Source organism: Melanotaenia boesemani, chromosome 17 (assembly GCF_017639745.1).
Source record: "Melanotaenia boesemani isolate fMelBoe1 chromosome 17, fMelBoe1.pri, whole genome shotgun sequence".
Lineage (NCBI taxonomy): Eukaryota > Metazoa > Chordata > Actinopteri > Atheriniformes > Melanotaeniidae > Melanotaenia > Melanotaenia boesemani.
The window spans coordinates 32,235,884-32,263,183 of NC_055698.1; the positions used below are offsets into that span (position 1 = coordinate 32,235,884).

Sequence of the window (27,300 nt, forward strand, 5' to 3'; positions counted from 1 at the left end):
AGACGGATTCCCAGTTGAGTTTTTTAAAAAGTTTCAAGATAAACTGGCCCCACCACTGCATGCTGTATATAGAGAATCCCTACAACACGGTACTCTCCCCCCTACGTTACGACAAGCCTCCATAAGTCTCCTCCTAAAAAAAGATAAAGATCCGGTCCTCTGCAGTTCCTACAGGCCTCTTTCGTTGATAAATGTAGACGCTAAAATCCTTGCGAAAGTTTTGGCCTATCGCCTAGAAAATATTGTACCAACTATTATTTCACCAGAGCAAACTGGATTTGTAAAGGGGCGTCAGTTGTTCTTTAATGTCCGTACCCTTTTAAATATTATTTACACTAGAACTAATACAGCAACACCTGAAGTAGTGATCTCGTTTGATGCCGAAAAAGCATTCGACAGGGTCGAAAAGAATTACTTATTTACTGTATTAAAGAAATTTGGGCTGGGCAACGAGTTCATATCATGGGTTCGTCTCCTCTACACATCTCCACAAGCTACTATCACCACCAATAACAATCAATCCAGTTTTCTCACCCTTGCCCGTGGCACCAGACAGGGCTGTCCTTTATCTCCCCTGCTTTTTGCGCTAGCTATAGAGCCCTTGTCAATCTTTCTGAGGTCCTCTTCCATTTTCACCGGGATTTCACGATTGGGCACAGAATTTAAATTGTCTCTTTATGCTGACGATTTATTGCTGTATGTTTCAGATCCTGCCCGTTCAGTCCCAACAATTTTATCCACCTTTCAGAGATTCGGATCTTTCTCAGGTTATAAAATAAATGTCTCTAAAACTGAATGTTACCCTGTGAACGCCTCAGCAACACAGCTCAAACAATCTGACTACCCTTTTAAATTTACCCTGTCTGGCTTTAAGTATCTTGGGATCAATGTAACCAGAACATTAAACTCCCTTTTTTCTGCTAATTTTCTGCCTTTAATGTCTAAAATGAAATCTGACCTACATAGATGGGGAAGCTTACCTCTCTCGTTAATTGGAAGAATTAATGCAATTAAAATGAATGTCTTGCCCAAATTTCTATTTCTGTTCCAATGTCTTCCTCTTTTTCTCCCAAAGCAGTTCTTTAAAACAATTGACCAGATTATTTCTCACTTTTTATGGCGCGGAAAGCCACCCAGGATTCGCAAATCCATACTTCAAAGATGTAAATTCAATGGTGGATTGTCGCTTCCAAATTTTCAATTGTACTACTGGGCAGCACATATTCACAAGGTTTTATTTTGGTTCAAATCAGTGGATCTTCCATGGTGCGATTTAGAGGCGCAGTCATGTGATTTACCCTCTCTAACTGCTATGCTTACCTCTTCCATTCCATCCAACCTCTCTGGCTTTACGATTAACCAAGTGGTTCACTCCACACTAAGAATTTGGTATCAATTCAGGAGGCACTTTAAATTTAAATCAACATCTATTTTAGCTCCTTTATTGAGAAATCCTTTATTCCAACCTGCCTTCACGGATTCAACCTTCCTTGCATGGCATAATAAAGGTCTGAAATGTTTTAAAGATCTTTACAAGGATGGGATCTTTCGCAGCTTTACAGATCTCTCAAGAGAATTTCATCTCCCACCCTCCCATCTCTTTCGTTACTTCCAGATTAGACACTGCGTTAAGGCCTTGTTTCCAGCTTTTCCTTCTTCACCATCTAGTCCACAGTGGGAAGAACTTCTATACCTTGACCCTTCTCAGAAGTCACTTATCTCCAAAGTTTATAATGAAATCCTGTCTTTTGATTGTTCACCTGTTTCCAAAGTCAAGATTGCTTGGGAACAAGAATTGGGTCTACATCTGGAACATGATTGGTGGAACTCTGCTCTTAAGAAAATTTACACTAGCTCAGCCTGCGCCAGTCTCACACTTATACAGTTTAAGGTATTGTTTAGAGTCCATTTTTCTAAAACTCGACTGTCACAAATCTATCCCAGTATTACAGATAATTGTGACAAATGCCATACTTCACCTTGCAACTTAACTCATATGTTTTATTCCTGTTCAGTACTCTCTTGCTTTTGGCAGAATTATTTTGATACCATCTCAAAAGTACTTTCAATCACCATAAAAATTTCTCCCCATGTCGCTATATTTGGACTCCCAGAAGACCATAACCGGTTTACCTCTAATCAACTAGATATTTTAGCCTTTACTTCCCTACTGGCAAGACGCCATCTTCTTCTTCACTGGAAGTCAACTAAAGCTCCTTCCAGCACTCAATGGCTTAGTGACACCATGTCTTTTCTAAAGCTGGAGAAGATCAGATGTTCTCTAAAAGGGAATTCTGATAAATTTTATAAGAAGTGGCGTTTCTTTTTAACATTCTTCCGCTCTCTGCAGACTATGCCCCCTGACTGATGGACCCCCCCCCCCCCCTCCTTCCTTGTCGTTTTTTTTTTTTTTTTTTTTCTGCTGTGTTCTATCTTGAGCACTGGTTGTTCGGTGCCTGACTCATGTTCCTGTTAGGCCCCAGATATAAAAGGAAAGGGGGAAAAAAAAAAAAAAAAAGAGGTAAAAAGGAAAAAACATCCTAGGAGGTGGACTGTATTTTCTGCTTTTTATTCCTTATGACTCACTGTATTTTCACTGTTTCAACATGTTTACATTCCCAGCTACGATGTAGATGTGTGATACCCAATGTAATTTGCATTTTGTCATTGTGCTTCTGTTCTAATGTGTCTTAACCTCCTAATAAAAATATGAAACAAAAAAAAAAAAAAAAGAAAAACAACTGCTGCTGCCCATCAATCGAGGAAGGGCTACAAGGTCATTTCCTGGAGTCCTTTGTTCTACAGAGAGCTTATTCACCAGATAGCTCCGCCTTCTCTGCACTGACACAACTTTAGGGTCTGCACAGCACCACTCCTCGTTGGGAAGAGTTAACTACCTTCATTCACCCAGTCTCCAAAATTCTCCAATAATACCAGAAAAAGTCACACAACTTGTCATTAGTCGCTTTAAAACAAAAACAAAACAAAAAAAAAAACGCTAGAGGGGTCTGAAAACCCACTAAATATAGCGACAAAGTCGCTAAGTCGGTAATAAATTCCTCCAGGACCCGCCTCTTTCCACACATAAGCCAATCACAGTGCTCGTTTGTCCTGCTCACACGCACATTGGCTGTCGTCTTCTTCGTTGGTGTTCGTCTCCTTTTCTCGTACTGAAGTTAGTTTGAGTCGACAAACCAGCAGCTAATTTGCACATTACTGTGAACTACTGGGCTGAAGAGGGGAGCAGAAGTTTGTTAGTGACAAAATAAATTAAATTATAACTACTACAAGAAAAAGACCAGCAAATGTATCCGTCACCGTTGTAGAGCAGACGAAAAATTCACTCGCACTGTCTCACTTTTTAGTCTCAAAATGCGACCATTTGGTCGCAGTCTGTAGCCCTGCTGACAGTATCTGACTAGTCCCTGATAGTACCCGATAGTACCTGATAGTACCCAACTAGTCTATGATAGTACCCGATAGTACCCAACTAGTCCTTGATAGTACCCGATAGTACCTGATAGTACCCAACTAGTCTTTGATAGTACCCGATAGTACCCAACTAGTCCTTGATAGTACCCGATAGTACCTGATAGTACCCAACTAGTCTTTGATAGTACCTGATAGTACCCAACTAGTCTTTGATAGTACCCGATAGTACCTGATAGTACCCAACTAGTCCTTGATAGTACCCGATAGTACCTGATAGTACCCAACTAGTCCTTGATAGTACCTGATAGTACCCAACTAGTCCTTGATAGTACCCGATAGTACCTGATAGTACCCAACTAGTCTTTGATAGTACATGAAGTGTCCCTGATAGTCCCTGATTGTACCAGATAGTACATGAAGAGTACCTGATAGTCCCTGATAGTACCCAACTAGTCCTTGATAGTACCTGATAGTACCCAACTAGTCCTTCATAGTACCTGAATTGTTCCTGAAGAGTCCCTGATAGTACCCGAATAGTGCCTGATAGTACCTGAAGAGTCCCTGATAGTACCTGATAGTTGTCAACTAGTCCTTGATAGTACCTGATAGTACCCAATTAGTCCTTGATAGTACCTGAATTGTTCCTGCAGAGTACTTGGCACTACCTGAATAGTACCTGAATTGTTCCTAAATAGTCCCTGATAGTACCTGAATTGTTCCCAAAGAGTCCCTGATAGTACCTGAAGAGTCCCTGATAGTCCCTGATAGTACCCAACTAGTCCTTGATAGTACCTGATAGTACCCAACTAGTCCTTGATAGTACCTGAATTGTTCCTGAAGAGTCCCTGGTGGTACCTGAATAGTCCCTGATAGTACCTGAATTTTTCCTGAATAGTCCCTGATGGTATCTGAATTGTTCCCAAAGAGTCCCTGATAGTACCCAACTAGTCCTTGATAGTACCTGAATTGTTCCTGAATAGTACCTGAATTGTTCCCAAAGAGTCCCTGATAGTACCCAACTAGTCCTTGATAGTACCTGATAGTACCCAACTAGTCCTTGATAGTACCTGAATTGTTCCTGAAGAGTCCCTGATGGTACCTGAATTGTTCCCAAAGAGTCCCTGATAGTACCCAACTAGTCCTTGATAGTACCTGAATAGTCCCTGATAGTATTTTATGTTGGTTTGTGATGTGCTTTGTAAACATGCAATAGTTATATAATAATAACAAAATCTGTCATTGCAAATGTTCTCTTTAATTTAGCTCTAGCATCTTAGCCTAGCCACTTAGCAAGGCTGTTTAATCAGTTTGATCAACAGATTGAATCTGTAGCAACATTAGTTCAATTCAAATCAAATCAATCTTTACCTGCACAGGTAAAATAATAACACAAAATTAAACATCGATAAAATTAACAATAAAAGACAAAAGAGAAAAAGTGCAAAGCCTGTCCGAATGATCAGGCGCTCTGGAGATCAAAGCCAACGTAAAAGAGTTTTTAAAAGAGATTTAAATTCATCCAGGATCCTGGCAGACCTCACAGAAAGAGGGGGACCATTCGAAAGTTTAGGAGCTGCTGAGGAAAAACATCTGTCTCCTCTACAGAAAGATTCGGGCAGAAGATGGCCGAAACGTACGTTGGAGCTGGAATTGAGCAAAGAGCTTGTGTTTTTGCATTTTGTTCAATAATTAATTTAAGTCTGGTCTTGTTTTAATAATGTTGTGAATCTCAGTAAATACTCTGCAGAATACCAGGAAGAGCTGGAACCTGTATAAATCTGTTCCAGGAAGTGGTCAGCATGCTTGTTTGTGATGCAGGAAAGGCTGGAGAAGTATCACATTAAAGAATTGTATATATATATATATAGAGAGAGAGAGAGAGAGAGAGAGAGAGAGAGGTTTACTTTTGACCGTGTTATAAACTTAAGACCAGTCCCCATCATGCTGTGCTACTTCTGTCTGATACCTTCATTTGCCAGGAGAGGGCGCAACCTTGCAGGGCAAGCTAAAGGTTTTTTAAGAAACCTTTATCAGTCCCTCACTGGGGAAATCTGCTTTGTTGCAACAGTACAGATGATATCAGAAAGAACACACACAGTCAGTAATAACATGTCCAGTATCTGGTCTGCATGTATGTAAACATGTCATGGTCCAGCATGGAGGTCACCTATCTCCTGCACTGAGTCCAGAGACCAGCTTAGTCCAGCTTCTTCCTCTCTCTCTCTGTGAGGCTGCTGCTCCAGCAGACCTCAACAGACAGGATGGCTGATGCCACCACAGTCAGAGAAGGTTCTCATTATCAGTAAATTTAGACTAAAATCAAAGGCAATAAAGGAGCCATGATGCCAGGCTGGTCCAGTGGAGCACAGATTACTCTGCAGACACCAGGATGAGGTGGTCGTGGAGAGCTGTAAATGCCCTGCAGCCGTCCTCTTTTTTTCTTTCCCAGTCATCCGTTAGCAGGGATAGGCATCTGGACTAAGTGTCAGCAACTACATAAACCATCATAACACAGAATCGGCCAGGAGCCTGATACCTCAGATTAGTGACCCAAAAGGAAAATGTTGTGCAGTGTATGAAAGATCTCTGTAATTAAATTACTGGATGTCTAAGCTGTACAAATCCTGTGTTGAAGAATGAAGATGACATCAGGTAGACCTGTTGTTAACCAGCAATAGTCATAAATGGGAAAACATTTCCTGTAAACACGCCAGTCCACGGCAGAAGCAATAGGCTGTATAATACATGGATTAATATCATATTCCTCTCGATGGGGGGAGGTTCAAACCTTGAGGGCGTGGCCGTTCTGTGTGGAGTTTGCATGTTCTCCCCGTGTATGCGTGGGTTCTCTCCGGGTTCTCCGGCTTCCTCCCACCATCCAAAGACATGATGTTAGGTTAGTTGATGACTCTAAATTCTCCCTAGGAGTGTGTGTGCGAGTGTGAATGGTTGTTTGTCCCCTATGTGTTGGCCCTGCGATGGACAGGTGACCTGTCCAGGTGTACCTGCCTCTCACCTGTTAATGCTGGGATAGGCTCCAGCTTACCCGCAACCTGTAATGGACCAAGCGGTTCATAGAAAGAATGATTGAGTGAATGAATGAATGAATGAATGAATGAATGAAAATCATATTCCTTAATGTGATACTTCTGCTGCCTCACAAGTAAAAGACTAAGAAAATGGGTTAAAATTAACAAGCTGTGTCACGTAAAGCACGTTGACACCCAACGGATAACCCCTTCCTGGAACAGATTTATACAGGTTCCCACAAGCTGCACATGGACTTGTCCAGTACATTTTCAGCTCTTCCTGGTATTCTGCAGAGTATTTACTGAGATTCACAACACCATTAAAAAAAGACAAGACTTAAATTAATTATTGAACAAAATGCAAAAACACAAGCTCTTTGCTCAGTTCCAGCTCCAGCGGACTCTCCGACCATCTTCTGTCCGAATCTTTCTGTAGATGCAACAGTTTGTCTCATTAAAACTTACAGATGATGGAAAACACGTCTTTCATAAGCAAATAAAAGTGTATATTTGTGGTAAATATGATGAAATTTCCAGGTTTTTCCACCATTTGCTTGTCTCACAGATAAATCCTGTGTCTGCGTTCGACTCCTGACTCAGTATTAAGAGTTTAAATAGTTTTCAGCCCATTTCTCTTGTTATATTTGAGCTGTTTAACCAGGTCTGTCCCCGTCTCCTGGTTAAAAATCTAACAGTGGTGTCTGAAAAAACTGGGAATGTTTAATGCTGCTTTGGGCAAGTCCAGTTCATTCACCCCAGAACAGAAGTTTAAATTTTCTTCTTGTCATGACACAAAACGGCTGAACGATGTCACAAATACACGACTGGCTTAAATAATGTTCCCATTTTTTATCACGGCTTATTATGGTCCTGAGTTTTATCCTGGCCTATAATCGCGCCCCTCCAGGCCTATAAAGGTAGAAGTAAGTGACTCTGAAAGGGCTTGGTCTTACGTTTACAGCACGCTTATTGGATTGATTATTTAATGACAAAGTGGAACAAACAGTGGTGTGAAAAAGTTTTTGCCCCCTTCTGATTCCTTAATTTTTTCTTTGTCACACTTAAATGTTTCAGATGATCAAACAAATTTAAATATTAGTCAAAAATAACACAAGTAAACACAAAATGCAGTTTTTAGATGAAGATTTAATAATTAAGGGAGAAACAAGCCAAACCTACATGGTCCTGTGTAAAGTGGAACCATGAATTCTGCTTCTACCAAACAGTCCTGAAGGAGAACATCTGGCCATCTGTGACACCAGCAGGTCCACCTCTGATTGGCTGAAGAGAAACAAAATGAAGGCTTCGTCGTGGCCTCTTTCGGGAGGACAAAGAGACTTAAAGTGTCGTTTGTCCCTCCTGCTCTTCATCTTAACGGTAACGGCCTCTAAGGTGACAGAGTTGTTCTCTTTGTTTTTAGCTGTGATTTTATTGAACCTGTTTTAAGCTCATTTATTGTTTTGGGTTGTGTGAATCTCTTTTTGACACGCTGTTGGTTCTGATTTTGTTTTTTGATGTGATGTCTGTCAGTTTCCTCTGGGGACAAAAAAGGATTTGAATTGAATTTGAATTGAATTGAAAAACTGCATTTTGTGTTTACTTGTGTTATTTTTTACTAATATTTAATTTAGTTTGATCTGAAACATTTAAGTGTGACACACACACACACACAAAAAAAAAGAGGGGGGCAAAGACTTTTTCTCACCTGTATCTGGAGAGTTGAAAGCCAATGTCCAGCTCTCTGTCTATTGAAATAAATCTATTAAGTAACTTTGCTGCAGGTTGAATGTGTTGATCATGCAAGCGCAAATTGATTAAGCAGCCTGACTAAGTGGATAGGCTAAGACACTAAAGCTAAATTAAAGAGAACATTTGCATGGCAGACCTTTTATTATATAAATATCACGTTTCCATGCGCATCCCAAACCAACACAAAATATCAGAATGATTTCATGAACATGGTTTCAGCTGGACGGAAACTACCAGAACAAATACAGAAATATAAAAATGTCTTCATAAACACACTGATATCATAAAATTTATTCTAAAATTTTAGTTTTTCCTTTTAAGAAACCAATAAAATGTGACATGAATGGAATGAGAAGTCAGCGGATCTATTCCAGGCTTCCCCTGACTCCATGCTGAAGTGTCCTTGAGCAAGACCCCGAACCCCACGTTGCCTCCTGGTGTGTTTATCGGGGTATGAAACACCTCGTATAGGACTTTAGAAGTGCTGTATGAGTGTGTGTGATTGGGTGGATGTGACCTGCAGCGTAACGCACTTTAATTGGTCAACATGACTAAAAAAGTGCTGTATAATTATGGTCCTTTTACTTTATTTCTATTATCATTTTCAACTATTTTAATTTAAATTATATTTATACTCCTATTTATTTACTTTTCCATTTAATTTTCAGTTTAATTAAATGATTTAAAATTTCTTTCCTCCATTTTTTAATTATTTCTGATTTATTTTATTTATTGACACTTTTATTCAAACTACCCTCGTAAGTCATTTGAGGACAAAAATGTCCACTGAGTCCAATTAAAACAGCTTTTTAATGTAAGAGCTATTGCAAGATATGATCGTGCGTTTTGTGATGTTAATGTTTCATTTTTTAGGAGAAAAACAGCCTGATTTGGACCTGGACACCTCACAGTCATTGAGTGGACCATAAACCAGATGTTTTTTCCTCTTTTTTATTTTTAATTTGCGGGTGTTTGGATTTTCTTTTCTCAGGACTGAAGTTGTCTGACGGCTGCTGCTGTTTCTCTGCAGGTGTAACAAACCCGACAGGCCCGTCCTGTCCTGTCCAGTCACGTGTTTTGACGGGAAGGACGACGTTCCTCACGACCTGCACGGTGAGTTGTTTCCTTTCAGGGTCGATGGTGCTGATGTTGGTGGAAGAACTGGTGGGTTTCACACCCTGTAAATGCATTGAATTTAAACGTGGAGGTGCGGAACGAGTGAAGGAAGAATTTCTTTTTGTTTCCTGAGCAGCTTGGAGAGACGTCACATCTGGAGACTTCACCATCAGGATGTTTGATGGGGCTCATTTCTACCTGAAGGATTCTGGAAATGAGAAGATCATACTGGATTACATCACGAAGCACTTAGAGACGTCAGAAATGGATTATTTATGATTTACTGACACTGGACAAGAAGTTCTGTCTGAACTGGATTCATTATTTTATATAATGGGAATAAATGAAACTCCTTTTCCTGATTTTTTCCTCTTTTTTTTTTAGCACAAACTTAACTTTGATGAAACTGTTTACGTATAAATGTAAGGACCATTTTTAAAATGTAAAAACCAGAAAGCAGATCTTGGTAAGGCTGTCTACAATAATGTGTTAATGACTAATAACTAATTTATGTCATTAACTGCGTTAACCCTTTTAACACATGAGCAGCAATGCCGTGGTTCTGGTCGTCTGTGTGTGTGTGTGTGTGTGTGTGTGTGTGTGTGTGTGTGTGTGTGTGTGTGTGTGTGTGTGTGTGAAGCGTTCTCGCTTGCAGGTCTGACATGACAAAGTCGTTTCTCTGTCAATAAATACAACATTTTTTCACCAGGTTCATTCTTTATTTTTAATATTCACCCTCCAATAAAGTTCTAACAAAACCAATAAGACAGAAATCACAAATATTTTATGTCACAAATCACAAATCCCCATCTTCTGATCTAAGATAATAATCTAAAACAGGTTTTTCCGTCACATTCAGGGTAACGAACTCCTTCAGCACCTCCTCTCCGGGTCAGGATGTGCTGCAGTCACGTTGGTCCGGAGACGCAGGACCATCAATATTCTGAGGAGTCGGTGCAAAGTCTGCGGTTAGTTTCTGTGGCAGATGGAGTAGGTGGGGGTGAGGGTCGAGCTACGGGTGAGGCGGTGGAGATGGAGGTGGAGGCAAGTCCTTATCATCTTCCCGCTGAGCGGCCGGAGCATCGGCCAGCATGAAGGAGTCGGTGGAGCGGCTGCTGGTGCGGAGCGGAGCCAGGCGGCGGAGGTTGCTGGGCGTCCACGGCAGCCTCACCTGAGCCCGCTGCGACGGAGCCACCGTGCTGCTGTCCGGCTCCGCCTCCGCCAGCCAGGGAGGGACCTGCAGCGGCAGCGAGCGGTCCAGGTCCGGCATGAAGGCCGGGTTCTCGATTCCAGCTGGATGAGAGACGGGAAGTTAATCAGAACTGGAGGCGTGAGGGTTACAGAGGAAACCATGGGGGGATGAGTTTACTTTACCTCCTGCTCTGTAGGGCACCCTCATGGGGATGTTAGAGTCGTGGCCAGAAGCGCCGTCTCCTTCTGAAAACTCAAAATCTGAAAAGCAGAAATGGTTTTTAAGGAAACTTTTTAAGCATCAAAGTGCTGCATTAAAAACAAAAAACACTGATACAGGTGCGAACCTTCATCTCCAGAGTAGTAGCTTTTATTCTTTCCATTGGGCATCTGTGAAGAGAAGCCGTTCAGTCAGGGCCAAAGATGCATCAAACACCAGATCAGGTTAACAAGAGTGTTGGATTTCTGTATAAATCCTTTTACAAGAAACTTGGGTCTCTGTGTAAAATGTCATTTAAAAGCAGAATTCAATGAAATCTCATCAACTCATTTTATCCCCAGTAGAAGATCTACAAAACATTACATGATGAAACGGAGACGTTTCACCGTGTGATGAAAATATGAGCTGATAGTGAATCTGATGGAAAAAGTTGGAACAGGAGCAACAAAAGGCTGGAAAAGTACCTGGTACAAAGCAGAAACACCTGGAGGAGCATTAGACAACTAACCAGGTTACCTGGCAACAGGTCAGTAACGTCTATACTTTGACATTTTTAGTTCTGAATTTTACGGAGCACCACCACAAACTCCGGGAAACGGAGTGAACATGGCTCTGAATGATTAACGGTGAATCTGGGAACGTTTGCTGGTTGTTAAAAACAGGTGCAGAGATTCTGACCTTCTGCTGCTGCTCTTTCTTGCCGTGCTTCGAGATGGTCTTTGGTGGAGTCATGCCCATCTTTGCTGACTTGAAGGACTCCAAACGACTCCTCATGGTTCTCTGGAAGATCTCCTGCACCTCCTTTTCGTCTGTGTTGATGTCAAAATGGCTGCGGCTGTACCTGTGCCGATGCTTTGAACCAGAGAAAAAAGACGGATGAAGACAGCTTAGTGCTGGTGTTGAATGATACGACTCGTCCTGCATCAGCTTGGAGACGTGTAGCAGCAACCTGCAGAGATGTACACGCTCACCTCATTCCTGCTCTTGTAGAGATGCTGCTGCAGAAGGTAGTGGGTGTTAACGTTGTCAGGTTCTCTCATTGCGTTCATGGTCTGCTCCTGCATTGCCAGACTCACTGATGGCACCGGATCTCTCCTGCAGGAAAACCAACAACACGCTCCAGGTTAGACATGGAGCTCAGGGGGCGGCGATATAAAAACAAAAATCTGACTTCTTGTGGTCACTAGAAGGCGATGTCTGAGAAGATCTAGACTTTTAGCGGTCCTTCTTTCAAATTTCAAAACATCCTTCTGCATATTGGAAAGTTGGACTCCGGACTTTTCCTGTTAGTCATTAAAGTGATTTGGGAATTAAAATCTAGAATCCTGCAGAGCTTCATTCGAAATGACCGTTGGGTTCATTCTGATATAAATGTCTGTGCATACACAGGACCTCTGAGGGTAGCCAGGATGGAAATATGTTCAGCTTTCTCCCATCAGCTGCAGCCAGTAGCTGCTTCTATTCTTTCTGGGGTCCATTTGCTAACAATCAAATGTCTATGCACATATGCATGCACATACACTACCGTTCAAAAGTTTTAGAACTAGATTCTCTGCGCCCTCATTGCGGATGATTCTGCTGTATTGTCATTTTAAACTTAACGATGCTTTTTATTCTTTATATGTAATTTGGTAAATGATTCTACTCGTACACTCCTCTATAAAACTTTTTCATTGTGTTGGTTTTTAGGTAAAGTTATTCTCAGCTGCGTGCCTGGTGGTGTAACCATGTATGTTCATACTAAAACTGAGGTTTTTGTAAAGTATTACAGGCGTTTTTGTTACTGAGATATTGGTGATAAAATGAGTAGTGATTAAGATAACCAGTCTTTAAGCAATTTAAACTATTGTGCATTGCAGTAACAATTGTCCTGTAATTACATTTAACACGTGCTGCTTGGTTTTGTAGAATTTGAAGTTTCTCGAGTTTTTCCGTTGCTGCTCTGGAGCAGATTACTGAACAGTAATTCAGGTTAGAACGGGTCAGAGATGGATTGTTGGTAGAAAAGTAGCTGTGATCACTCCTCCCATTTTCACCGAAATTTCTTCAATGTGTTTGTTTCACGTTCATTTGTTATCCGTAATAATACCAAGGAGTTAGTTTCATGTACTTGTTTGATATTTTCAGCTGTACTCTCAGATTTAGGAAGCTTGAGTAACGTGAGACTGTTGTCATACAGCTGGTTTTTATGTTAGGATGATTATGTTGCACCCAGAGACACGACTCTCAGCTCGTCATTTAACCTGCCGTGTAGTTCAGTCGCCGTGGGTGCAGATAAATGTTTGATGGAATCATCAGCGTATATCAACGTTTGCTCATCTTCAGAAATCACTGCTCCGTTTACGGGACCGTTGCTGGTGTAACAGCAGGATCATCTGCTACTGGAGTGCAGTTTGATTTCAAAGATAAATTCCACCTGGGACTGGTCTGAAAGACATGTTTACTGAATCTACAGTTAGGATTGTAGCCTAGCATGGTAAACATCAGGATCCTTGGCTTTCCACTGATGTGAAATGTGGTGTCAGCATGTACTCAGATGTACGACTGCATTGTGTACAATGACACCTGCTAATCAGTGTTTTATGGATGCTGATGAAACGTCCACTCACCTCATGGCTGACATCCTGTCCTGCTCGTCCGACGTGTCGGCCATGACATCAGGCATCGCCTTGTAGAAGTCTTCACCAAACTTTTTCTTGAAGTCGATAATAGCGCCCTCATTGCGGATGAACTCCAGAGAGCCTCTGCTCTCACCCTGAAAGCAGGAGAGGAGGACTTCTGTTATCTGGTCCTGAGTAAAATCCACCTGAACCCCGGCATACGGGCCTCACCTCCATCACGTAGCTGGCAGCATCCTTCAGGTTCAGCTGATGGAAGACACTGAAGATCTGGTCCTGCTCCTTCCTCTTCGACGGCTTCATCAAAAGCCACGTCATCCACTTCTCCTCAAACCTCCTCCACCTTCACAAGAAAACACCTCACTGAGTTTTCACTGAAACTCAAGATGTTTGAAATGATTCACAACCTTTTTGACCTACTTGTCCCTCATAAAGTTGTCTCCAATTTGTCCTGATATGTCTTCTACAGCAACCAGTATGTGGTTAAACATCTGAAGAAGAACAAGTAGTGTTAGCTGATGCTTTGTAAAAGATTTTATTTTAGTTTAACTCAGATTTTTACCGTGTTTTGGACTCTTTGTAAAAGTGTCAACTCCGTCATAGCAGCCCTCTTTACTTTGAGCCATGTGACCAGAGGTTTCATCGTTATTCCCTGCAACAGGAGGAGAGTCGTGCAGAAATTTAAGCTTTTATAACCAAAATGTGATCAAGCAGCATCAAATAAACCAAATGTTGTAAATGCTGACCTGAAGAATGACGGTGAAGTACACAACAATGAGAGTCGTGCACAGCATCAAGTTCTTCTCTTTAATCTTTTTCTCATCCAGCATCGCAGCCAGGGCGTATGCAACGGCCCCTCGTAGGCCACCGTAGCTCATGATTACCTGATCGACAAAGTCTATGGGGACCAGCCTGTACCTGTTCATCATCCAGGTGAGGACAAATACACCTGGAATAACACAGGCATATAAAAAAGGTCTGTTCTGCTTCATGTTTCCACTTAGAACCGACAGCAAAGGACGAAACCTCACCGATGATTCTATAAATTAAGATGAAGAAGAGCGTGAGGAGGATGAAGCCCGTGTTCCACACCCAGATCGCCTTATCGATGGCGGAGATGCCCAGAAAGACGAAGATGATGGTTTCCGATCCGTTGCCAAACACCTTCAGGCCGTATTTGAGTGTGTTGACAGAATTCTCGTCCATGTTTGCGTTGATGTACTTCTGGCAGCACACGGCACAGAAGGTGATGCTGCACAACGAAAACAGCCTCATTTAGTCCCAGAACCCCGAACCCTGCAGGCCATGTTTGGCTCGTTATGGTGGAGCCCAGGAGCGCAGATTTAAACCCTTTCAGGAGGTTTCAGCAGACATTCCCCCAACCCTCTGATAAAAAAAAAACAAAATAAAAAAACTGAGGTTTGCTTCTGTTTTGACTCACGAAAGGATGGCGGACAAGGAGAGCATCTCAGCTGTCAGGTAGGCCAGGTATCCCAAGACAAAGATGAAGCCAGCCTCGATGATCTGGACGTTTTTAGTACATCTGGTCAGAAGAGAGATCAACAGACCAAATACAAAGCCAATAAGGGAACCTCCAAACGCCACCACGAAGAAGGAAACTAGAGGAGAGAGAAGAAGAAGCACCATCAGGTTGACGTCAGTCTGCGATGGATGTTTTCATCCAGAACATCATCGACGGGTTCATCACTCACCGATTCCTTTAATGATCTCTGCAGCATTGATTTTACTTCCTCCAAGAGACACAAAGGCATCAAACACGTTAAAGAGCACCTGAAAGATGAAGAGGTGTGAGGGAAAAGAAAAATGCTCATTCAAAACAAAATGCAGCAATTATGACGTTTACTTTGACTTTAATTTCAGTATAAAAACAAACATTTAAAGTTTTTTCTCATCACTTTCAGTTCAGTTGTGCACCAATTTTACATTTCAGGCTGTAAAACAAAGAAAAGAAAAGAAATAAATTGATTTAAATACTAAAATTAAATTAAAATTACAGTAATAAAGTAGAATTTTAATAAGATAAAATTCAATTAGATTAAAATCATTAAATCAAATCAAATAAAACAAAATAATCAAATTAAATTAAAATAAATTAACTTTAAATAAGAAAACCAAATACATTTAAATTAAAATAGCAAAAATAAAATAAAACTGTCAAAACTAAACTAGTAATGGTCTTAAATAAATTAAAACCAAAGGGGAATAAAGTTTGTGCATAAAGGTTTTACAGCAGAGTTTCTGTTTCACTCGTCTCGTCTTTCTAATAAAAGTAAAGTACAGAAGACGAACCACCGTGACGCCGTCGTTGAGCAGCGACTCTCCAAACACCAGGATGAAGAGGACCTCGTTCACGTGGACCTGATCAAACACAGCGATGACGGCCACGGGGTCCACGGCCGCCATCAGACTGCCGAACAGGAGATACTGCAGCAGACCGATGTCCAGGTCGCCTGCAGCACACGGAGGGAAGAACAGGGCGTCTGGATAACTGCAGCAAACATGCGCCGCTTCATGCACACACACACACATCACTAAAAACTTCTGTTTATTGATCAGCGTTGCCCGGATACAAAACAGGACTAAAACTGCTGGATGTCAAACAGATTTGTTGTTGGGGTGTCCCAAAAATCAGACCCATTGTTTGCTTGTATTTGTTCATATTTTCCAAACTTGCGTCACTAAAAGAAAAATGGGATTAATAAGTTAAAAAGCTGTGTTACCCATGGCTCCTCCCAGCTGACACCCCCACAGCGACAGCCCCAAGGTGGCGGCGTTCCAGCAGGTCCCGATGACGGCGTGGATCAGGATGCCCCCCAAGTTGGTGAAGAAGAGCTTGTTTGGCATGCTGTAGCCCGCATCCAGGATGGCCTGAGGCAGCAGGAAGTAGAAGAACACCGGTGGGCTCAACGCGAAGGTCTGCACTTTGTCGGCACCCCAGACCATCCCCCCCAGAATGAAGCCGAAGCAGATGAGCAGGGCGCTCTCCGGGACGTACTGGGTCACATTATGGTTGGCCTCGATGACTGAGAGAAGGTCAAAAGGGAAACACTGCATGTGAGCCTTTATGATTCACTTTTCTCCTTCTTGTCCTGTCAGTATAATGGTCTGGGGATCGTGGAGTATTGAATGAAGAGGAGCTTCATGGATACAAAATATAGAAAGCAACAGGTGTACGAACAAACAGGAAAATCAGACAAGCTGCTGCACCTGTAAAACATCCTACAACCTCAGGTAGAAGACAAAGCAGACAATCATTTGGAGCACCTGTAAAACATCCTACAACCTCAGGTAGAAGACAAAGCAGACAATCATTTGGAGCACCAGGATGAAAAACATCAGCAACAACACCGGTTAAAAAGTGAAGTATAAGCATGTGTGTTAATAAATGAATATGAGGCTCCTGTGTATTTTTGCATTTCATTATTGATTATAAATAGAGAGAAGAAAAATAAGACCAAGATACACCAGATAGAAAGAAACAGCATTTGCTGTGTTGATAAAACCAGACGACCAGCTGCAACATCTGCCAGAAAAAAAAAGTCATCAAGAGCACCTAAAAAAAAAAAGGGCAGACAAGCTGGGAACAAAAAAACAAAACAAAACATGAATATCAACAAGAGTCTTCAAAAATGACTATATTTGCATTCTGGTTTTAACATAAAAATCTAACTTTTTCCTACTCAGATTTTATGTTTGGCCGGTAAACATACAGTTTATGAGACCTTTTGCATCACTTTTTGGTAAAAAAAAACTTTGCTCAAAACCCTGTTGAACACAATCTGATACTTGTCTTCTGGCCCCTGGTGGACACGTTTTGCACTACAATATTTTCACACGGTGATAAACGATAAATATACAAAAATTAAGATTTTTTTTCACTTTGATAAAGGGCCAAATAAAGACTTCAGATTTAAAGACAAAATTTGAATTTTTAACCTTTTTTGGGGGGGCGGGGGGGGGGGGGGGGGGGGGGGGGGGGGTTAAACTGTGAAATATAAAGGTAATACACACACACACACACATATATATATATATAAACAAAAGTTTATAAAAATAAAAGTGGGGCTGATTATACCTCAGAGGATTCTCATCAGCTTTCTTGTAATGAGGTTTAAATTTTGTGTTTTCAGTAGACCTGCGGATGTTTCTGGGATTTGCACTTTTACTTCCTGTTGTATTGATTCAGATTATCTCTGCTCAGCTAAGTAAAGCTCATTTCTGTAGGGTTCGAAAATGAACCGTGACTCCTTTGGTTTCCCCCCTGATTCTAACACAGATTCCCAACAAGCAATAAGACTGTGAGCATTCAGGCTGTGCTTAGATGAAGTTTAAGCTGCCACTGTAACTAAACCATAAATAGAAAACTTATGAGGTTGCAAAATGTATAAATGATCAACTGTTGGTTTGAGAAAGCATCACTTTGCCCCGAGCAGATGATTAACCAGGCGAATGAAATCTCTGTGCATACCTAAAGATAGAGTTTTGCCTCAGGTTACTGATGAAAATCTGATATTAAAAGTTGCCAAAGCGTGAAATTGCAGCCACTTCTGAGACACTGATATTTTCCTGTCAAACACAGTTCTAGATTAGGGAGACTTTGGTTGTTAAACTGCATTTCAGTGTTAATGTTGCTCAGACATAAACTTTAGAAAATGTATTTCCTGAAGATAAACGTATAAACGATGTGAAGAAGTGAAACATGCATCCTCTAGAACAACATGTGGAGTTGATAACCTGGTTTGTTACATGTTACATCCACACTGAAATGGATTTAAACATTTCCCCTTCCTGAAAAATCAGACGTTCCTCTGCAGAGGTGAGAAGAGTTATAGGTGCAACTCAGAGAAAACCAGTTTACAGATTTAAAGGCATTTAGTCTTGAAGGTTAAAATGACTAAAGTTTATCCTGCTCATCCAAAGAAGAGAAGAAAACTTCGTATTTTATGAGTCATTCATGCTGACATGTGGAATAGTTTCTGAAAGCTTGATAAGAGCAGAACTTTGTATTCACTTAAACAGAAGAACTTGAATGCAACATCCAAACTTCATCACAGCTGTGTGTTACGTACCCAGTTTACACAAAAAACACACCAGTATCCATAATGCAACCAGGTAAGGGGCCTCCACATGGTGCCACTTAAAGGAGACGATGTTGATTCCGGTGATGCTGGAGCCGTGGCCGTGTTGGCTCTCATTTGAACTGGACTCCAGACCTGGATGAGGACTGGCAGCTCGAGCCTCGGCCGAGGACAGGATGCAGATCAGGAACGCTGAACCCAGCAACCACAGGAGCTCAAATCCACAGCGGAGCATTAGATAAAGCAGATGAAACGAGCAGAGTGGAAACAGAAGTCCGATAGAGCGCCGCGTGCTCAGATGTTGAGGTGAAACTGTGTACCAAGGCCGAACAGTCACAACTGTTATCTTACTAAGCTGTCACTACTTAATCTTTTTGTTTTTATCTCGTCTGTGACTTTGCATCCTGATTCCTCCCACAGTGTTTGGTCAGCGGTGACTCCAGAAGTGTGAAAAACCTGGACTCAGCCTTATATATGCAGACGTTTCCTCTGAAAGAATCAGAGGGGGGTAACGGATGTCAGAGAAAGGTCTTTGGTTATTCAGTCACGGTTCTGTCTTTTGTGCTTTGTGGTCCCGAACACTTCCATTTATGTTTGCTGTAACACGTTTTCTCTGTGTGCGCTTGGGAGTGAAGGAGTGTGTGATGAAGCAGAGGTCACTAGATGAGTGTTGAATACCTGTGTGTGTGTGTGTGTGTGAGTGTGTTTGGAAGCCGGATTCATGCCCGAGTAATGATTGACGCTGACATTACTCAACCTTGGTTAAAGACTCCCTCCAGGTGACAGAAAATGAGAGATGCCCTCAAACGTTGTCTGAAATGATTTCTACAAATAAATGTGACTCATTTAAAAAGCTTCTTTCTTTGTTTTATGATCTGAAACTCAAGTCACACGTTTCACTGCAGCCGGATTTACTGATGAGATCAGGCCGTTTTCTGTTTTCTCATCACCTTCATTTAATTAGCTAGAATTGGTCAATTCTTTTTCCTGCTCTGTAACCTTCTCATTCCTTCTCCCTCCACTTAAGACCTTCTAACTTTGAGGACTCCAGTGATGAAGAGTTCAGGTGTTATTTAGTCTCACTCTTCCTGCAAACCCGTCTTCAGGGGTCCAACAGTACCGAGTCATGGTTGTTTCAGGTCAGCACTGCAGGCAAGTCAGTCAGGGATCTGTACCCTCCATCTGGTCTGGAAGGCATCACAGAACCCTGATCCGACCCCAGACCATCACAGAATCCTGATCCGACCCCACACCATCACAGAGCCCTGATCCGACCCCAGACCATCACAGAGCCCTGTTCCTACCCCAGACCATCACAGAGCCCTGATCCGACCCCAGACCATCACAGAGCCCTGATCCGACCCCAGACCATCACAGAGCCCTGATCCGACCCCAGACCATCACAGAGCCTTGATCCGACCCCAGACCATCACAGAGCCCTGATCCGACCCCAGACCATCACAGAACCCTGACCCAACCCCAGACCATCACAGAATCTTGATCTGACTCAGAAAGTGGGAACTGGAGTCTGCTTCCTGTATTTAGTCCACGTGAAGCAGACTGAGACCTGCATTTGTAGCAGGAGCAAGTCCGCATCTTTCACCCGAATCAGTTCTTTTGCACATTCACAATACCCCTAATGAAGCAAACTTTCCAAGCAAGCAGACAAGGCTTGGAGCCAAAAAGCTGGTGTGAATGCCTCCTAAGTGACTTTGAACGTGACATGGTTGTTGGTCTGAGTATTTACTGGGATTTTCACCCACAACAACTCCAGGGTTTCCAGAGAATGGTCTGAAGAAGAGAAAATATCCAGCAAGGTTGATGTCAGAGGTCAGAGGAGAATGGACAGACTGGTTGGAGATGACAGAAAGACAACAAGAAGTCCAATCAGCACTGGTTCCAAACAAGATCTGCAGAACAGCATCTCTGAACACACAACACGTCCAACCTTGAAGCAGATGGACTACAGCAGCAGAAGACACACCGGGTACCTCCTGCCAGCTAAGAACAGGAAACTGAGGCTACAATTCACACACACTCACCAACACTGGACAATAGAAGATGGAGAAACGTTGCTGGTCTGATGAGTCTCCAATTCAGCTCCACATTCAGATGCTCGGCTCAGAATCTGCTGGAAACATCATGAAAGCACCACCATCACCAGCATCCCTCCCCCCCTTTTCTACATGAACTCTAACATCTATTTTCTGTCTCTTAACTGAATGTAGGTATAAAAATATTAATAGAGAAAAACATCTGGCTGGACGCTGCTGAGAGTAAACGATATTTTGTGGATCCATCCACAGCAGGAGCCAGCCCACCCATGATCACAGAGGCTGCCATCACAGGAACTGCCCAGACGACGGCAGGCCGGGGTCCACACCACAGCCACCGGCAGGCCGGTCACCATGGTAACAACCCTGCAGACCGAGCAGGCGGAGTCCCGATGTGAGGAAAATCCTGGAGTTGAAGTAAGATGTAAAAAAGTTCAAACAAAGATCAAATAAACCTAAAAACAAGAGTGGCAAAAATAAAAATACACATAAAGGAGTTCATTAAAATAAAGTATAAAAATAAAATAAACTAAAAGACGAAAATAAATAAAACATAAAAGACAAAAACACAAATAGTTAAAAGCTCAGATGAAAAGGTCTTCAGGTTTTTACAGAGTCTGCGGCCCTGGGGTTCTCCGGAAGGACGAGGACCCGGCCTCGCCGTGGGTTTAGTCCGGACTCATGAAGGACAGACAACATTTAGAGCTCGGAAAATGTGCAGCGTAGAAGTAAAAATGCCCTTTCAACAATTTTAAAAGCTGGAACTGAATTCAAAATGAGCAGATACATGAAAATACATGAATATGTATTTTAATAATGTCAGTTTCAGAGTTTGATCTGGTTTCTGGAGTATTTTCAGTTACATGTCAGGGTTGAAATGATTCAGGCTCGTATTTATTTCCCTGATTCACTGGTTTTGTGAATTATCCTATGGCCTAATCTGTCCTGCTAAACAGTGGCTGGCCTTTAACTCGTACCTTTCAATCATTGTATAACGGAGGTAAAACGCCACGGTGAAAAGTCAGAAGTTATTCTCAGCCTCTATCAGCTCTGCTGAATGAAAGGCGACCTCACCCTGCACATGCAAAAGTAGTTAACGCAGATAAAATCAGATTTTACTGGAGATTTACACTTTAAGTCTTCACCTATGATCATTCAAGGGGATGATCAGAGAGTTTTAAGAGATGTGGAGGAATTCCACTTTATTCAGAGGCTGAAACCATCGTAGAAAGTCAGCCAGCATCTGCTGTTCGTCAGTTAGCAGGCGGGAGGGACTGAGAGGTGACGGGAAGCATTAAACTGCACAAACTGGATAAATGCAACATCACTGTGTGCACATCAGAAAATCTGAAAATCATTCAGTTATCAGGTTTATTTGGCAACACGTAGTCGGGTTTCTAAAAAGCCCACACAGTTTACCTTACTGGAGTTTTCCCAGTGAGCTGCTGGGATATTAGACCTCATAGGATGAAATCAGTTAGTCTGTAAGTAAATCCATTAAAAGTCATTAAAAGTGAGGTTACTGGTCTAAATGGGAGTGAAGTGGACAGTCCCTTCGACATGCTGTTGTCAGTCACTCACACACTCCACAACAGAACCTTCTAAGATGGGACAAGGATGCTGACAAATGGAAAGCTGAAGCCAGAAATGTTGAAACTGTTGGTTTTAAAAGGTCAGACGTGGACCAAGCAATTATTTTCTGAAAGTGCCACTGAACACCAGCTACGTGCTCCAAACAGGCTTTCAGGTAAAAAAAAAAACTAAAGACAGATGGATGGACATTTGTACTCAGAACAATCCCATTACAGTCCCTAAATTTGACCTATAACTGGCCTAAACCTGGCCTAAAACTGGTCTAAAACTGGTTTAAAACTGGTTTAAAACTGACCCACCTAGCTAATAACCTGGAGAGTAACAAATTAAATCAGCTGGCTGTGTCTGATTTGTCATTTTACTTTTCTTCCTGCATCACATCAACCACATTCCCATATTTAGGTCAGCTTATCTGTACACAAACACACCAATTCTCATGCACACATGCATGGTCATGCATTTATATTGTCCACAGAGTCATGATCTTTTTGCATCTGTTGTGTACACAGCAACAGCTAATGACCATGTTTTCTGATCATAACAGTGCAGGTTCTTCATCAGGTGTGATAATCTGCAGAGGTTAGACTTCTTTTAAGAGAGGAAAGATTTACCTTCCACATTGAAGACGTTTGGACGATGTCTTTCTTATGTTTGAACATTTCAAGCCAAAGTGAGGCTGAAATTAAGAAAATATTACTAAAAGATAAATATGTCTTTAACTGTCCTCATGCTAAGCTAAACATCTAAAAGAGTTCATGATTATCCTGCAGACTTTGTATGGCACCTTCAGAAGGAGTCCCGTTAAGGATGTGACACAAAAAGGGGTTTTAGTGCTAAGATACTACTCCTTTGGAGCTTGATAAACCTAGTTAGGGTTCAGACTGCCCATAGTAATCATTAGCAAAGGCTAGATAGAGCGTGGCACTCTTATGTCCACTGGTGTCTTCACCGTTAAATTCAGCACGTTTGCAGATGAACGTTTAAACAAGCAGCGAGCCCAGTAGATGGACGAAGCTTTAATACAACTTTCAGGAAGAATGAACTCTTTAAACTAAGACCTTTTGCTCTTTTTGTTTTGTTTGTTTTACATAAAATTGCACAAAGAAGCTCAACCCTTCAATCAAGGGCAACATCGTTTATTATTCCTTTATTTTGAATATTGTTTCATTCTTAAGAACATGTGAGAAATGCTTGTGTGCATGAGCCGATCAGGTGTGTCCATTGTATGCAAGAGTACTTTCCAGAAATAATTAAGAGCTCAAACACCCTAATAATCCAATTGTTCCTGCAAAACCAACCCGCAGATATAAAAGACACACACGCCTCTCTCTCTATATAACTCTATATAACTCCTACACCAGTTTTATTAAACCTGAATGGACTTTTACATCTGGATCATTGTTATTTATTTTTTTCACCACAGCGTGCAGACATGATGTTTCCAGCCTCAGCTGTCAGACTGGGAGCTAAAATGATGTAAAATGAATGTATGAATAGATTTAGCAGCATAAAGGCCGACCAGAAGAAGAAAGCAGAATTTATTACTAACAGAATCTTTATTTAACCAGCGAAAAGTCACACTGAGACTGGCATCTCTTCAGCCAAGAAAACTATTTACAGACAGATAAAACAAATAAAAAACACAAGACATTTAAATACAGAAAATTTAAAGTTGAAGGTAAATCAGAGAACTTTCATCTTCAAAAACAGAGTCAACCAGAAACACACGAAGATGGCATCAACTCTAATTCTGGGTTTTGATGGAGCTGGCGGTGTTATCATGTGGATTTACCAGATAGAGTCTCTGAATAAAACTACATTTAGTGGCTGGATTGTAAACCTCCTGGACGGATAGAAATGCTGGAAAACTTCTGTAGATCATCTAAAGGGTTAAATATCCATCACATTTACCCCACAGAGATACACACCACCGCTCCTGAGATGCTGGTGACTCAACAGACCTATCAGAGTTTTATGGGTTAAACAAAACAATATTTGAAAAAAAAAGGATTAAAAAAAAACAAGAAGAGTATAAAAATGTGAGGGCCGGACATTCCCCTGCAGACCAGCATCGTCCAAACAAACCTGATCAAACACGTTCCCGTTACTGTTGGCTAAAGACGGCTTATTACAGCAATTTAATTAAGCTGAAATATCAAGAGTTTGTACAAATAAAAAGCTGACGATAAAAAAATAATGTTAAACACATCTCAACATGGAGTATTTCACTAGCCAGAACCAGGACCAGAACCAGACCCTGGACCAGGACCAGGACCAGGACCAGAACCAGGACCAGAACCAGGACCAGACCAGAACCAGAAACCAGAACCAGAACCAGGACCAGGACCAGGACCAGGACCAGAACCAGCGCCAGGACCAGAACCAGAACCAGGACCATTTTCAGGAAGAATCAATGAGCAACACTGAACTCATCACCCATTAACGACCAACATTTAGCTCCCAGATGAGACAGTGAGTATTGATCGTAGGTTTTGTCTGTATTTAGATGATCTATGCTGGAATTTTCTTTCACTGATAACATTCACTAAGCTGCTCGCTGAGCTCAGGAAGCTTCATTCAGCCTGTTTTTCTCCTCTCTCCTCCTCCTCCTTCTCCTCCTCCTCCTCCTCCTCCTCCTCTTCCTCCTCCCCTGCTGAGACCTAGAAATACGTTTCTGTAAGATACGTTGATGCTCTCACTCCATGAACTGCATATGGAGGAAGACAGGAGGCTACTGGTGGAGGAGGAGGAGGAGGAAGAGGAGGAGAAGGGGGAGGAGGAGGAGGAAGTGTTGCAGCTGACTGAAGGACGGACTCACCAAAAAGATTTGTTTGCAAACTTTTAATTGAGCTTTTCTGGAAGTTTCAGTGAGGTTTATTATTCTAATTCAGTTATTTGGACACAAATCTGACTCCATCCTGCTCCACGTGAACGAAGTTAAATAAATGAAGCAAGAATATTTTAACATATTTTATCAGCAGCGGCTCAAATGAGGATCTGACCCAACAGACGTACCGTGTCAAAGCAAACAAACTGATGAGGGAGGATTTTCTACAACTAAAAACAAAACTGAGATGATTCTGTTTGGTAGCAAAGAGATGAAGGTCAGTAAACACCCGGAGACCCGGACTCTAAAACACCCACCAGGCTGGAAACCCTGGAGACCTGATAGACTCAGATCTGACTTTTAAAGCTGTCACTAGGACAGAATGAAACGTTTAGTCCCCCAGTAAGACCAGTAGAAACTCCTCCACGATCCATCTCCAGTAGACCGGATTACTGTGCTGGTCTTTAACAGGACTTCCCAGTAAGACCAGTAGAAACTCCTCCATGATCCATCTCCAGTAGACCCGATTACTGTGCTGGTCTTTAACAGGACTTCCCAGTAAGACCAGTAAACATCTGCAGCTCATCCAGATGCTGCTGGAGTTTTAACCAGGACTAGATCCAGCAAGTCCAGACCAGAGCCCAGACCAGAGTCCAGACCAGAATCCAGACCAGAGCCCAGACCAGAGTCCAGACCAGAATCTAGACCAGAGCTCAGACCAGATCCAGACCAGAATCCAGACCAGAGATCAGACCACAGTCCAGACCAGAGCTCAGACCAGAGTCCAGACCAGAGCCCAGACCAGAATCCAGACCAGAGTCCAGACCAGAATCCAGCCCAGAGATCAGACCACAGTCCAGACCAGAGCTCAGACCAGAGTCCAGACCAGAGCCCAGACCAGAGCCCAGACCAGAGTCCAGACCAGAATCCAGACCAGAGCCCAGTCCAGAGCCCAGACCAGAGTCCAGACCAGAGTCCAGACCAGAGCCCAGACTAAACATGGAGAAGCAGCATTTAGCTGTGATGCTACAAACAAGCGGCAGAATCAGCTGACGGAGGTGAAACTTTCCTTTTTAAGGTTAAAACATGTCTTTGGTCGCGTCTGAAAGCTTCACGCTATCGTTTAACTGTTGTTCAGTTTTAATCAGTTTAACTGAATTATTTGATGTGATTATTTTAATATTTAGCTTGATTTGAATTGTTTTAGCATAATTACATTTTTCTTTCTCTCTTTGTCTTCGTTCTCTCGTATGAAGCACACTGAATTTGCTTCATGTAAAACTTGCTGTACAGTTAAACTTGGCGATAACATGGATTTATCTCATCTGACGTGACGGGGCTTTGCTCAGCTGTTGGGTTGTAAAAAAGTGGGGAAAGTGCCCTAAGGTGCCACGATTACCAATAAAGAGACTAAATTAACTGAAATATGCAGCCACAGTGAAGTCAAAAGAGTTAGTTTTATCAAATTCTGGTCACATTTGTCATTCCTGGCTTGTCTAATCAGATCATGTGATTGTTTAATTCGTGTTTCTGAATGTTAGAAATTTGGACTGATAGTGGGAAAGACGAGCGGGTAAAGAGGTCAGATTGGGTTTTCTGTAAAAGCATCCAGTTTATCTGAATTATACAATTTAAAACTCTCTAAGTTGGGTTTGACATACATCAGAGTCAGGACCAATCAGGACTTACTGAGTTTGCAGAGCCAGGAAACCAGGACCCACAGAGCCACCAGGTATGGAGTGCTGACATGTGGCCACTTCCAGGTCACGATAGGCAGGGTGCTGATTGGACTGGCTGCATGGCCAGAGTCCCCAGTGCTCGAGTTCGCAGTGGTCGTGGTCCCGGTGCTGCTCCTCGAAGCAGCATCACTGGCCAGACTCGGGCTTCTGGACACCATCATCAACACACACAGAAAAAGTGCTAACCTCCAAGTAACCGCCATGTTTTGAGGAAAACGCTTCACAAACTCAACTTTTACTGAAGCTCGGGTCAACCTCTAATAGCAGCTCTCATTTCTTTTCTCGGGTCTCTTTCAGTTTGTTCCTAACGTCCAGATCTATGTCTGACTGGAGCATGATGATCCCTCTCTGCTCTCCTCCCTGTCAGGGATACAGTTTATACCAGCAGGTAATGCTCGGCCCATTCTGATGCTCCTCCGTCTCCTCCCACTTCCTACCCAGACCGGCTTGTTGGGCCACTTTACTCAAAGAAAGTTTTTATGCTTATGTTTTACACTTATGGCTGCGAATATCTACATTTTCTTTAAATGCCTCTGAGGCGCAGAATTTAAATGTCTTGAAGCTTTTTTTCTGTCTTGCCGTTCGTTAGTGAACCAGAAGAGCTGAATGTTATCACGAATAAGACACCTTGAT

General features: G+C 42.1%; 2 protein-coding genes and 1 long non-coding RNA gene across 5 annotated transcripts in view; 1 reads left to right on the top strand and 2 right to left on the bottom strand.

Moving 5' to 3' along the window:
* Positions 1 to 9,465, bottom strand: part of LOC121657189 — a 12,598-nt gene extending 3,133 nt beyond the window's left edge. The window contains exon 1 of the long non-coding RNA XR_006013524.1: positions 9,248 to 9,465. This is a non-coding gene — a long non-coding RNA (uncharacterized LOC121657189). The remainder of the gene's footprint in view (positions 1 to 9,247) is intronic.
* The window catches only part of olah (oleoyl-ACP hydrolase), a 14,647-nt gene extending 4,959 nt beyond the window's left edge, over positions 1 to 9,688 (top strand). For all 3 annotated transcript variants that reach the window (XM_042012584.1, XM_042012582.1, XM_042012583.1), the window contains 2 exons: positions 9,241 to 9,323; positions 9,463 to 9,688. In XM_042012584.1, the coding sequence (XP_041868518.1) occupies positions 9,241 to 9,323; positions 9,463 to 9,605 (226 nt within the window). In that variant the 3' untranslated portion in view covers positions 9,606 to 9,688. The remainder of the gene's footprint in view (positions 1 to 9,240; positions 9,324 to 9,462) is intronic.
* A 335-nt stretch (positions 9,689 to 10,023) lies between these two features.
* On the bottom strand, positions 10,024 to 27,028 carry LOC121657161 (sodium/hydrogen exchanger 3-like). The gene is made up of 16 exons (XM_042012552.1): positions 26,618 to 27,028; positions 16,097 to 16,399; positions 15,666 to 15,826; positions 15,068 to 15,146; positions 14,797 to 14,974; positions 14,387 to 14,607; positions 14,102 to 14,304; positions 13,918 to 14,007; positions 13,776 to 13,846; positions 13,569 to 13,698; positions 13,347 to 13,492; positions 11,709 to 11,832; positions 11,416 to 11,589; positions 10,865 to 10,907; positions 10,701 to 10,778; positions 10,024 to 10,619 (listed from the first exon to the last, which is right to left on the bottom strand). The coding sequence occupies exons 1-16, from the start codon at positions 26,868 to 26,870 to the stop codon at positions 10,339 to 10,341; spliced, it is 2,535 nt and encodes an 844-aa protein (XP_041868486.1). The 5' UTR covers positions 26,871 to 27,028; the 3' UTR covers positions 10,024 to 10,338.
* Positions 27,029 to 27,300: the final 272 nt, after the last annotated feature.

Excerpts from the sequence above, each read along its gene's own strand:
- LOC121657161 (XM_042012552.1), bottom strand. The coding sequence starts at position 26,870 with ATGGCGGTTACTTGGAGGTTAGCACTTTTTCTGTGTGTGTTGATGATG. Across the intron at positions 14,305-14,386 it reads CTTAATTTATAGAATCATCG|GTGTATTTGTCCTCACCTGG; the intron begins GTGAGGTTTCGT and ends GTGTTATTCCAG. Across the intron at positions 13,699-13,775 it reads GACAACTTTATGAGGGACAA|GTGGAGGAGGTTTGAGGAGA; the intron begins GTAGGTCAAAAA and ends TTTCTTGTGAAG.